The sequence below is a fragment of the Onychomys torridus genome, chromosome 4, assembly GCF_903995425.1.
Source record: "Onychomys torridus chromosome 4, mOncTor1.1, whole genome shotgun sequence".
In the NCBI taxonomy this organism is placed as follows: domain Eukaryota; kingdom Metazoa; phylum Chordata; class Mammalia; order Rodentia; family Cricetidae; genus Onychomys; species Onychomys torridus.
In genome coordinates, this window is record NC_050446.1 from 36,906,805 (window position 1) to 36,920,692 (window position 13,888).

Sequence of the window (13,888 nt, forward strand, 5' to 3'; positions counted from 1 at the left end):
AAATGTGTGCCTTTTCACAAAGAAATTGTTAGTTCCAGAAAACAACCAACCAAACAAAAACAAAATATCCCTGTGCCTTATTTCTGGCCCAAAGGGGAAGAGGCTCAATCAAGAAAACAGTATGTACTTTGTTGAGCATCTGAACCTGTCTGAAACAGTTTCTTGCATATTGTCTCATTTTAACTTGGCCATAATCTCATAAGGCAGAAATGTTACAATTATCATCTCTATATGATAGCTGAAGAAACTGAAGGAAAATGGACATTATTTTATTGTTTGGAATGACAAGAGTGTGCATGGTTAACAAGAATCTACCTTTCACCACTCCCTAAACTAGAGATGCTTTCAACAGGACTGGCAAAGATAACAGGAATTGAATAAGCATTTACAGGTAAATGGAAGAGGAAAGGGATGATCTCCAAGGAAACATCACAGAAATGAGACCTTCTTGGGAAGCTGTTTTTGGGGAATGAGTGTAAAGTTTTATATATAATTCACAAGTTCAGAGGCAACTGTGCTACTATGTGCATAATTAATTTCAAGCCCAATTCCTACAAAACACTAGAATTTCCACTCACCTAATACTACTTCCCAAATTAAAAAAACATGTAAAGAGTGCAATGGATCACACAATGTGGTGTGGTCAGATGACAAAATCCTGTCCCCCAAACCACGTGGTGTTCAAAATTCTTTTCTGCAGTGTCTCATGAACTGCCAGTTCAAACTAGTTTTTCTAAAACTGTTTTCCCTATTTGTGATAAAACTTCAGACAAACAATGCATGTATTTTTATACTTATATAAAGTACAAAACTGTTGATACAATTAATAAGCAGGAAGAGTTTAACGAAGTCTAAAAAACATCTATTACATCAAAGCTGTCACTGGAACAGTGCACTGAGGTCTTCCTGTGTAATCTTCACAACACTGCATGTTAGCTGACAAAGGCAATCCTTTAGAATCAGTAAGACTTACTCATTTAGGTTATAGTACTGCTTTTTGGTTCAAAGACTACTTTAAAAGATGGATTCTGGGGTTATCCTAGCTTCATAGAAGCCACCCATTCTTAGTTTTGCAGGGAAGCTAAACTTGCCCCATGGGATAGCTACTATTCCATTTCTGCTGAGTGAAAAAAAAACAAAAAACATGTTTTTCCATTTCAGGTTTTGATAATTATAAGCCATCTTTGAAGTGCAGCTAGCTTTCAAGACATTAATGTCTTGCATATTTCATAAAGAAGCTATATTTAGGTGAGCAATTTAGGTTAAGCACATCAGACCCATACAAGAGAATATTTTGTACCAAGGAACTTCATCTGAGAAAGAAGGGCATTCCCTTCTGAGTTAGAATGCTGTATCGGAACCAAATGTAGGAAACCTGGAGAAAAGTATTTACCTTTATCACGTCAGGGTACTGCCTAAGCTTCTTGCCGCATGGAGCATAATATGCCATTTCTCCTTGAAGGCGCCCACCAAAGTTTCTTACCCTTGTCTCTCTTTGCCAGCTACATACAACAGAAATGAGCATTATGAGATACTTCATTTAATTAAGAAAACTTTTAAAATGTTAAAAAAGTAACATGCTCTTCAGAAAACATTAAAAAGAGAAAAACCAATCATATAACCCAAATACATTTATTTTAAAACAATTTAGACTTTTAGCTAACTAATTCAGCTACAGAATTGAAGACTGGACTTGAAAACAATGAACTATCAAGTTCTATAGTAATCACTGCTGGAATTACTCGGAGGGCTTCTGCACTGAGTAACTCATCAATTTACATGGACTGCTTCTTTGAACAGCAGAACACTCCAAGTGCAAAGAGCACACACGCCTCTCTAGGTCTGGGGCCCTGAACACCCAGTCTTAATGGCTACCTGGAACTAGAACCAGATAAACCAATCTTCCCTTGAGTACTTTGGCCTTTACCATGCATCTTTCACTGCTCTTTACTTCGCTCTTGGCAAAGCCTGCTGCTAGTACTCTTTGGCTCTCTGACATGTGACTGGCCGTTGGTTCATTCCAGTCACATGAGCCTACCCCAACACTGCAATACTGTCCTTCTTTAGGTTCACAAGGCATTAGACGAGCTTTCAGTTTTCTGGTAAATCAACACTTTGCCCTTTGTTATGTTCTAGTCACTAATGATGTAGAGAGGAGAGAAGAAGAAATCAAGTATCTATGAAACATTCAGGCACTAAGGGAGGAGAGCTTGTGTGGCATACCCATATTCCAGAGGTACACGCAGCTCACGTTCATCCGTCACTCTTCTTCTCTTGGATGTACCTTTAAGAAAAGTCAACCAGGACATGAGCTATTCAAGTGTACAGGTGACAGTCCTCTGATAGAGTGTTAGTATATTTATGAAAACTACTGCACTATTTCACGGTGTTTTTGACAGAGCAGACTATGCTTCTGACCTAAGACAGACTCCAGGCTTCCTCTAGCAAAGCATTTCTCCTCTCATTAGCAGAAGCACCAGTCAGGAAGGAAACAGTGGACAGGTTTCAAAACCAATTCATTTCTTCAGAAGCCTATGAGCTTTTTAGATAGATGCTAGAAATTTTAAAGGTTGGCTCAAATATTTAAAGACAATTTAATTTCTATGTGCATATATATCCATGGCCCCAAACAGTACCAGGCCTTTAATCAAAACCGCACAGGAATGGGATTGAGGTTATATGTACACTTTTAAGACAAATACAAATAAATATAAAATTAGTAGGACATCATGCTTGTTTGTTATAAATAAAGCCAAAATTAGAAAGTGCTAATGAAAGTAAAATAAGTAAAATGGTAGCAAATTACTGTACTATACAAACCCATATTTTCATAGTTACTGAATGAGAATGCAGAGTAGCTTTAGATTGTTAAATGTAGGAAATTTAAAATGAAAATGCCTAGAAGTTTATAAGAAATCAAATATGTAAAAAGATAGTGCTAGTATTCTATGGACTAACAAATGCTAAAAAAAAGAAAGAGAGAGAGAGAGAGAGAGAGAGAGAGAGAGAGAGAGAGAGAGAGATGTTGACTGTACAGTGAGTGGGCAGGCATTTAATTGCCCAAGTGATCATTTTATATAAAACACAAAAAATCCAAGTCTGAATTGAATTCCATACTAAATTAAAGGATGAACATAAAACAAGAATGGATTTAAAATCAAGAGGGATCATCAATTAGATTCTTAAAATAAAAACCACAGGGAAAAAAATTAAAGTCTCAGGCAATGGATGAAGTCTTTTCAAAATGCATGTTTCTAAGGCAATCTAAAATCCAGATGCAACAAGATTACAATGAGCTCGTCTCCCCAAAGCTGTGTAGACAGCATCCCTGCTGCAGTCTGCCTTGACTTTACATGGGTAGAAATAAAGTGTAGTACCAGAGTGTGGACTCGCAGTGAGTGTGGAAGAAGTACCAAGGACAGCAGGAGACGGGGACTCAGAGCACAGGGCGGCAGGAGCAGAGCCTGGGGCGCTTCCTATGTGGAGGTTGTGAGGTGCTGAGTGAGCTGTGAGACTGATGGGGGTGCTTTTGGCAGAGGAGGTTGTCTGGTTGAGGTCCGTGGCAGTTTTCTCTCCTTCTGTGTCACTATCTGAGCCCTCCTGGTCTTTCTCCTCGTCGTCTTCTGAGCCTTCTGTGTCTGATTCTGAATTACTATCTGATTCTGGGAAGTAAAGAAGCACTTGGATATTACAACCAATAACCTGAAGTTTGCACCTAAAGGGAGTATTTCAGAACCACTATTTGCGACTAAGAATTCAAGGAAGCAATTTCCCAAGAGTAAGTGTAAATATAAAACTTACCATCTCATAAGCTATTTGAGTAAAGTGTATGGAGACTACAGTTCCTCAAATTCCTCTGAAAACACTTTTACTTAGTATTTGAATCATGAAATAGTTCCCACATGACACTTCACATTTCAGTTTAGCTTAATGCTTTCAAAATTAATTTCAACTTAATAGAGAAAGTTAGGTACAAGAAGGGATATTGTTGAGCAAACTGACAAGTGCCAGAGTTTACAGTCTCCTGTGCTAATCTCACTGTCCTGAACAATCATCAGTCTGTCATTTGTGATTCTGCACAAAAGAAAACAATTGTTTAGGGCAGGGTTCTGGTTTGGTGTTCTGCTTTTATAGCTGTAGTGTTTCCTAGTTCGGTAAAGACTTCATCAGGCGTCTTGAGATTCCCAAACTATGCTCACAAGGAATAACTGTGGAGGGGCAAAGACTGGCTGGGGGAGGTAGGTCTGTCCTGGCTGTGAAGTCCGATATGTTAACACTTATGTTAGTAATACTCCTCTAGCCATGCAACATACAAGAACGGATTGTTAAACTCTAGATAAACACAAGACTATACCATAGAGATGCGCAGAGCAGCGTCTAGGCGGCCTTCGTTGCTGTGGTCCTACTGCCTGCACTGGGGTTCAGTAAAAGCTAGTTTTCATAGTACGCACCTTTCAGGATTTTATATTATGAGGACATTAAATTGTACAATGACTACTTTCCTATTGACATTAGTTACTAAAAAAATTCTGGCTGACCAGTAATAAATCCACATACAAACATAACTACAAACATATTTATGTAATCTCTGTATTTAAATTTTTAGTTGTCTTGTATTTTATGTGTTTAAAAGCAATCTCTCTTAAACAAAAGAAAACACTACAGAGAAAAATGAAAATTTAATCAAGGCTTAAGTTCATGACCCCATGTTACTTAGTAAATTCTGATATCAAAAAGGACTTGATGTTTGGTTTTGTTATGGTTGTGAGCTATTACTCCAGCCTCATTTGGTTCTTTTTGAATGACCATGGTGAATAATTTTAAAGATATTCCATAATGTTTTAATAAGCAGAGGACAGAATAATATACAACTAAGAATATTTGGACAGCAAATATCGGCCTTGATATAGGTAAAAGACAAAAAGCTGGGAAGAAGGGAAGGGGCATAATGAGGAAAGGAAGGGGCAGGGGACTTGGAACCACTAGGTTTCCTACTGACTGTACCAGCAGGACTGCATACGACATTGACTGGATCATGGGCCTGGGTACCAGGTGTTTGGAAGGGTTTATACTTGACTGTAACTAGCTCCACCCCTTGGCATTGATATAAACAGACCTTTGGAATAAAGTTTGGGGCCAGTGGATAAGGATCCAGGCCCACCCGAGTCTATCCTGTGTTTTCTCTCTGTTTCTCTCCCCTCTAGTTCTAACTAAGTCTCTTATCCCTCATTCCTCAGGAGTCCCTGGGGTAAATAAATGTGGGGGCTGGTCTCCCGCACTGACTATATTCAAAACATATTGAATGAAATTCTGAAGCAACTAATAGTTCCTGCCCTCCCCAACAGAATTTCTTTATGTAGCCCTGGCTGTACTTGAACTCACTCTATAGACCAGGCTGACCTCAAATGCATAGATCCATCTGCCTCTGCTTCCTGAGTGCTGAGATTAAACATATGCATCACTATATATGGTTCAAAATTATTATCATTATCATCATTATTATTATTGTTGTTGTTGTTGTTTTTAAAGAGAGTTTCTCTGTGTCAAACTCCTTCTGCCTCTCATGGTATTAAAGGCATGTGCCACCACCATCTGGCAAAAAATTATTTTTAAAAAGAGTAACAATTGTACTGTGAATAAGTGCTCCTGAATGAAATGAAAATTCAGTAAGCTAATAAAATTGTTTGCTTCATGCATCAGCATACCCACTTTACAATTAGTTATTTAAATCCAGGTGAATGATAAGCTAAGATTTAACTTAGAACTTCAATATCAACTACTTTTATAATTACTGAGTATAAGAAACAGTGAATGACAAGGATTTCAAGTGTGTAAATTAAGATTTTTTTGAACCATTTTGGTACATATTTGGAAATAGACTTTAAATTTTAAAACAGAAAATAACCTGATTGGCTGTCATCGGACTCATCATCTTCATCATCCTCTTCATCTTCTTCCTCGTCATCTTCCTCCTCATCCTCATTTGAATCTTCGGAGTCTTTACTACTGGGAATGTCTGAATCCGTTCCTCTGAACTGTTCCACCAAAGATTTTGCAGGATGAGAGTGATGCTGTGTTTTCAATGGTGTTACGTTATTGCTAACCACTTTCTCCTTCCCTTGACTGTGCAGAATGGGAGAGGCGGAGGGCAGGCCAGGGGTCTGGTTGCCAGTTCTTCTGCCACCTATGCTCAGGTTGACAGGTGAGGAAAATGGGGTGCTACTGGCAACATTTTCATTCACCTTACTCTGTATTTTAGTTTTGGTAGTGAGTGCTAAAGGAGCTTCTTGAATCACACTTTGAATAACTCCATTTGGTTGGTGGTTCCCTAAAAGTGCATTTGTCAAAAACGGATTAGGGTGGTTGTTTTCTAATGGTTGTTTTGGATGTGCTGGTGAACTAGAGGTTGCTTTTGTATTTGACAAAGCTGCAATAACCTTCTTCAGGCTCTTTGACGACTCCTGTTTCTTTACTTGTGATGGGAATGTCTGTTTATATTGTTCCTGATGAAACACAAGTGAAAAACAAAACAAAAAACCAATGAGACAGAAAACAAGGACGGCTCTGTGTGTCAGTATCAGAGTGCATGCAGCTTCACAGAGAAACTTAAAGCATGACCTACAGGGGCTGGAGAAGGCGTGTCAGCAATGACACCAGGTGGCTGAACCATGGCTCGACTTAATAATAGCCACACTTTAATTCGCTTTATCCACTCAAAAGGCCTGTGTTTCTTGACTGTCCCCTCTCCTTCCTGGTGCTCTCATTTTCATAATAATCCAATCCTGAAACTCTACAAATAGCTCCCCCAAAAACTAGTCTACTACCATGTACTTGGATTCATTCATTAAATATTGCTCAAACTTTGGCCATGCTGTTATTTCTTCCTTTCCAACTCCCAACAAATAGTGTATAAGAACGCAAACTTTATGTTATATTAGTTTTCTTTTATTAGCTTCTAGGAGCACTGCCAAGCTTCTGAATTCAGTAACATGCAAATTATTTCATAATTACTCACTCGCCTTCCTTTCTAGCTGACTGGACTACTGCTAAGGCCAGCTCCCTATCACACTTTTCCTCCTCCCACAATTGGCTAAAATCAATTGTCTGTATGCATGTTCCTGACAAGTGAAATACTGCCCATGCTTCATGCTCTAACTCAGTAGCTTTCCACATTCGTCTCAGTCAGAAACATGCACTCCTTCCTCCATTCCTGGAGTGATCTACCTTGCTAATATCCAACAACATACTAGTTTGTTTGTTTTGCTTTTGTTTTTGTTTTTGTTTTTGTTTTTGTTTTTCTCCCCTATTTCGAGACAGAGCACCATTCATATAACTAGGCTGGCCTTGAAGTCCTGACCTTCCGGCCTCTAATTCCCAAGGTATGAGATTACAGCATGTGCCTCAACATGTGATTCTCTAATTTTGTTTTGATTATACGGGTTTGAATGCATAATATAAAGAGCTAAATTTGCATTTCTGATAAATTTCTGTAGCAGAAACTGTCATTTATGGTCTTCCTAAAGCATTACTGATAGCCCTCTACTTGAGACACACCTGAGACTAATACTGGAGTACCAAATGACTTCTTGAGGAAGAAAGTCTTCTGTTTGTTTATTTCTTGTCCTTTGAGATAGAATCTCATTGTATAGCCCACGCCACCCTGGGACTCACTGTCACCCAGAGCGTCCTCCAACCCACTGTAATTCTCTGGTTTTAGCCTCAGCTGGCATTACAGGCATGAGCCATCATATACAGCTAGAAAAGATTTTCAAAGCAAAATTTTGAGATATTGGGAGGCCAATGGGGAGTTGGGTGCTAGGCTTAGCAGCTGAGTACTTGCACAAGGCCATAGGTTTAACACCCAGCATGAGAGAAAAACAAGTAAACTTTCAGAAGAATAGCCATTATTATGGGAAAAATTTATAGAAAATCAAACCATAAAATTTACTTTTATGAATAAAAATGGAAACAAGCTATTAGAAACTACGTCAGGGACTGCAGAGATGGCTCAGTGGCTAAGAACACTGGCTTCTCCTCCAGAAGACCTGGGTTCAACTACCAGCAGCCACAGGGTAGCTTACAACTGTCTGCAACTCAAATACAGGGGTTCCCATGACCTCTTCTAGCCTCTGTGAGTACCAAACACATATGCAGTGCTCGGACAAGCATGCAGGAAAAAACTATACATATAAAATAGGAAAATATTACATCTTTAAAAAACTACCTGAAATTTTTAAAAATGTAAAATTTGTTAGTATAATTGAGATCATATACAATGGTTTCAGATGACTGAAATATATTAGGTTAATTTTTAAAAGCAGTAGTGGAGAGGTGACTCAGTGGTTAAGAGCTCTTGTTGTTCTTGCAGAGAACCAGGATTCAGTTCCCAGAACCCTCATGGTGGCTCTTAACCACCCATAACTCATGTTCAAGAGGGTCTGCCCCTCTTCTGGAGCAAAACAGACAGTCATAAGAAATAAACAAAATTCTATATGTTACAGTGCTCTATAAAGAAAACTATTTCATAATATATTCTATAGTGCTAAATAAGGCATGTGGATAATATCATTTAGAATTGAGTCTAATACAAATGTCTATTCATAGGCCTGGAGAGATGGCTCCAAGTGGTCAAGAGCACTGGCTGCTCTTCCAGAGGACCCAAGTTCAGTTCCCAGCAACCACATGCAACACACACACACACACACACACACACACACACACACACACACACACGACATTCATACACATTTAAGAAAGAAATGTCTGTTCACATAAAATACTTGCAATTACTTGTGTATACTTCTGGAATGATCTCTAGACAATAAGAACATTAAAACTTTTAATTAGAATGCACACACCCCACAGACATATAAAATTAAAAAATAAAAACCAACAAAACAATGGTTGCTTTGGGCTTTAGAGTAGACAGAAATATAGGCATATGCTACTGTGCTATTCCTGAAAAACTATTTTCTTATAAAAAAATTTTTAGACTTAAGTTCTAAGAGTAAAAGGTAAATTACACCAAAGTTAATTTCTTCAACAGAGAACATATTAATATTAAAATAAGGAGACATTAATTTTAAACAAAAGTAATTATAAAACATGTCTTATTCAACTATAATATACACATACTGCCCAAATAGTAAACAGGGGAGTGGAGGGGGTGGGTAACATAATGGTTTTGTCAGAAGTGTGTGAAATAGTTTATGACTACAAAATTAGAAAACACAGTTTTGGGGGATGTTGGGAACTGAACTTTGGTCTTACTCTACATCCATGGCATAAAATCTGGAGTTGAGGGGGCTGGAGAGATGGGCTCAGTGGTTAAGAACATTGACTGCTCTTCTAGAGGACCTGGGTTTGATTCTTGGCATCCACATGGTAGCTCACAGCTGTCTGTAATAACAGTTCCAGGGGACCCGGCATGCATGGCAATTCACTAGTGCACATAAACTAAGCTAACTAACTAACTAAATAATCTGGAGTTGAGAATTAAGCCCAATGCTGTGTTCCATATTTGAGCAGGTGCTATAAACTGAGCTGTACCTTAGCCCCATTCGTCCTAAAACCCCAGCACTAAGATTCTTGTGTACATAATATTTAACTTACCCGTTTGGATCGCAATTCACTGGTCAAAGAACTAGATTCTTCAGAGGTATTTTTATTCCCTGCTTTAAGTACATCAGGAGAAGGAGCTACGAGTTTCCGGTAAGTTTCCTTTTTGGCTTGATTTACCAGAGACAAAGGTCTCACACTGGCCACCAATCCCGTAGACTGTATCACACTGGTGTGTTTGTTCACAGAGTCCTCCTTTGCCTGAGAGCTTTGGAAGATGCATGGGAGCTGCTGTGACAGAACCTGAGGATGCTCCTGCTGGGACTGGAATGATGAGTGGGTCTGGGGTTCAGACACGAGAGGTAATGGCTGCTGGAGTCTTTTTCCCTGGGCTTTTTCAGCTGCTTTCTGTCCATCCACTTTGGGATCTGAAATAGCATGTAATAGCACCTGGAAATAAAATTTAAAAGGAAGTTATCTTGCCATCCATTAAGAGCATCAAGTGGTAAAATGTGGAGAAAGAGAGTATTTTAGAGAGTATTGTTAATCACTGTGACAGAGACATAAGACAAAGGTCACCACACATAACAAACACCCTTTAAAAGAACTCGTCTGTAGGAAAGAACTGAGGGTTATTACGATGGATGAACGGGCTATAGGCTCCAGGATGAAGGCCCTCCCCCTAACTGAGTGAGGTCTAGACGACACATGCAGAACAATACCTGGTTGTTACTTTTGTGTTGTGCTTCAGTCTCTGAGTCAGAATCCTCCTCTTCACTCTCCTCAATACTTTGATCTTCCTCCTCCTCCTCTTCCTCTTCGAGATCGTCTGAGTCACTGCTGCTAATGCCTTCACTTGAGGTGTCTGACGATGTGCCCGAATCACTGTCACTGTTGCTAGAACTTTCCATAGCTTTCTTCCTAGGTTTCTGGACAAAAAGCCGTTAGTTGGTAAGCTATCCTTTTGAAGAAATTTAGGCTTCAGTAAAAGATATGCTCTTTTAATTTTCAAATGATATCTTCAATACCAAAAGAGAAATGATTTATTGTAAGGGTTATTATTAGCTAACTTATTTGACAGGAAATCATCAACAGAAAGTCTAGGTTCTGACATGGCTTGTCACTTAATGCATTTGCCTGTTAATCTGTTTAGAAAACAATGATTTGAAATATTGTTATGGGGAGGGGACTGATTTTATAACCTGAAAAAATTCTCTACATTCTCCTACTTAAAACTATATTAAATAATTCTATTATGTTACTTACTGTGTAAATTGTATTCTTATGCATAAAGCATAAAGTATGGCTTTTAACAATAGACAATGTTCCATTTAGAACAGTTAAAATAGAAATATCATACATATATAGATTTACCTATGTTTCAAATAGTGCACCATTTAAATTGTAGTTCACAAAATAATTACACAGAGTTAGTGTGAGCTGTCTTTATCTGTATAGTAAACAGACAAACGTTTACCTAAGATGTGCCAAGGAACCTTTTGAGGTACCTACTGTAACTGTGTGCCATAGTGAATCTTTCCAAACAGGAAACTCAATCTAATGGAGGAGGGAGGAGGGAAATACTTTTTTAAAGATTTATTTATTTAGTTATTATGTATACAGAAGAGGGCGCCAGATCTCATTACAGATGGTTGTGAGCCACCATGTGGTTGCTGGGAATTGAACCCAGGACCTCTGGAAGAGCAGTCAGTGCTCTTAACCTCTGAGCCACCTCACCAGTCCAAAATATTTTTAATATAAAAGCAAACAATTGTGTACACATTTCATTGTCTTGTCTTCACATCAAGAGAAAAGATTATTTCTGATGTGCTAAACAAATTGGAGGTAAATTAGCAGGGTGCCTGCTGTAGCCACTGCTATACCTTCAGACAAACACTGATAGAAAAGAATCGGGAAGGTGAAGAGCCTGCAGTGTTGGTGGGTGTGCTGTTGAAAGGGTAAAAGACAGGGTCATTTTGCTCTGTTTTCTTTGCCCTGTGTTCCTTTTGTCTCCTTCTCTTTGTGTTTGAAAAAAAAGCAAACAATTGCATCTGTATTGAGCGACACATGGAAGACATGGTAGACAGCAAAGATTTGTGGCGCTATGTCAAAAAATGGAATCCTCTATAAGACTGCTTCACATCAACACAGTAGTCAGGAGGCAGAGTATCTCTATCAGTTTCAGGCTAGTCTAGTCTACACCATGAACCTGGGACAGCCAGGGCTATACAGTGAAACCTTGCCTTTTAAAAATTTAAAATTAGGGCTGGAGAGATGGCTCAGCCATTAAAGGCTAAGCTCACAAGCAAAAAATAAAAATTTAAAAATAAATGAAGAAACCACATAGGGAAAAAGCTATTTTTAGAATATTTAAGACTTTATTGGGAAAAATATTAAAAGCTGACAAAAAGTTCATATTTAAAAAGTAGGCTATGTTTAAGAAATAGTCAGAAGGTATGGATGCCTGTAGTGAAAGAGTATTTGGAGGACATGAAATTACAGTGGCACACACAATTCAAAGTGGTTGTGACTGTATAAGACCTGAAGAAGAATAACCTAGCCAAACTCACAGAAAGGATGGGGAAAGGGCTCCTGAAGATCAACCCATACCCGAGAAGCTACTGGCAATGATGGCCACTGGGAGCATGAAGACCACCTTTCTTAGGGATGCAGGCAGTGAGGGGTTACTGAGACGGAGCAGAGAGAGGGCGAGAGAGGGGAAAGCTCATACTACGAGAGAACCCATCAGCAAACATGGATGGAGTCAGGAGTAGGAAGGGGTGAAGAAGGGGGATTGTATCCAAACACATTATAGGAACGTAGGACTATTAAAAAGGTAAATCATGAGCTGAACTACAAAACTAGTTATGTAACAACAATACAAGCCGACTGATAGGAGGCCTGAAGGAGGAATGTTGAAAAGACAGAGCAGCGACTACGAAAAGCTTGTAGCTACTCCCAGTCATTCCAGTAAATTTCATTTACAAAGTCCCTAGGAACAGTGTGTGTGTGTGTGTGCGCGTGCGTGTGTGTGTGTGTGCGTGTGTGCGCGTGTGTGTGCGTGTGTGTGCGTGTGTGCGTGCGTGTGCGTGCGTGTGCGTGCGTGTGTGCGTGTGTGTGTGTGTGTGTGTGTGTGTGCGCGCGCGCTGTATTTGTAAATTAATTAGGTAATGTCTCTTTACTTTCATGAAAACTTTTTAAGAATCATCTTGAATGCATAAAAATGATCAAAGGAGAGCTGCTTAATTTCATTCCATCTGATCACAGAGAGTTTCTTAGAACTCTCTTGAACTTTAATTTCACTATATACTTTTTTCAGTAACAAAACAAAGACATGTTATCTGCTACATATAGGTGTTTACATCTTTGGGGAAACAGGATATGAGAAACAGACTTAAAATCTGCTAGTGAGAACAGGAACATAAAATTATTCTGAGTGGCAAGTATCATTTAAAAACAGGAGCACTAGAGCACGCCCCGTGCCGGCCGTGAAGGCAGGATGTGCTGCAGCCGTCAGGACCTTGTGAGCTGAGCTCAAGGGAGGACAAGCGCCCTTCCGCAGATGTAAGACAGGAGGGCAGCAGTGGAAAAGCCACTGACGGGACCTGGGCAAGTCAGAGCACAGTGGACAGGATGAAGTGGCAAGTGATAAGGGATGGTAGGCCAACAGGCCTCAACTCAGATTCTGGAGCGGCAGCAATTGCTGGAAGGAGCGACACCAGAGGCCAGCCTCCTCAAAGTCTGCAGAGAGCATGCACTTTGAAGTGCAGGCTCAGTCTTATGAAATACATTCCGATTGGCATGTGATTATCAGAACACACCTTCAGAACTCTTCCCATCTGTGACACAGAAACACTAAACACATTCAACACCAACTCCTGGGCCAGGGAGATGGCCAGGGGCTAACCTGACACTGACAGCACACGGGGAGGGAAGAGGGAAAGGGCTCTCGGGTTAGGCTCTGATCTGCACACCTGTGCTGTGAAATGTGCGCCAGGACACGTGCACACACACAAATGTAACATTCAAGGAATTGAACTTTTTAGCTACCATGATAATTAAACTAGAGGTTCATATATTTCAGACTTTTTTTTTTTTTTTTTTTTTTGGTGTTTTGAGACAGGGTTTCTCTGTGTAGCTTTGTGCCTTTCCTGGAACATGCTCTGTAATCCAGGCTGGCCTCGAACTCACAGAGATCCCCCTGGCTCTGCTTCCTGAGTGCTGGGATTAAAGGCATGTGCCACCACCGCCTGGCTATTTGAGACTCTTCATTCGAATCTTTGGAACTTATACCCACAAATGGACTGGATGGATCATATTATAATTCTAT

At 39.6% G+C, this 13,888-nt stretch overlaps 1 protein-coding gene across 8 annotated transcripts in view; it reads right to left on the reverse strand.

The window, feature by feature from the left end:
* The window catches only part of Baz2b (bromodomain adjacent to zinc finger domain 2B), a 240,467-nt gene that overhangs the window by 67,813 nt on the left and 158,766 nt on the right, over positions 1–13,888 (reverse strand). For 7 of the 8 annotated variants that reach the window (XM_036186395.1, XM_036186401.1, XM_036186398.1 and 4 more), the window contains 6 exons: positions 10,281–10,487; positions 9,613–10,008; positions 5,906–6,503; positions 3,378–3,662; positions 2,224–2,284; positions 1,394–1,502 (listed from right to left, as the gene is read on the reverse strand). In XM_036186395.1, coding sequence (XP_036042288.1) covers positions 1,394–1,502; positions 2,224–2,284; positions 3,378–3,662; positions 5,906–6,503; positions 9,613–10,008; positions 10,281–10,487 — 1,656 coding nt within the window. The remainder of the gene's footprint in view (positions 1–1,393; positions 1,503–2,223; positions 2,285–3,377; positions 3,663–5,905; positions 6,504–9,612; positions 10,009–10,280; positions 10,488–13,888) is intronic. The other variant, XM_036186402.1, reaches the window with a different exon arrangement.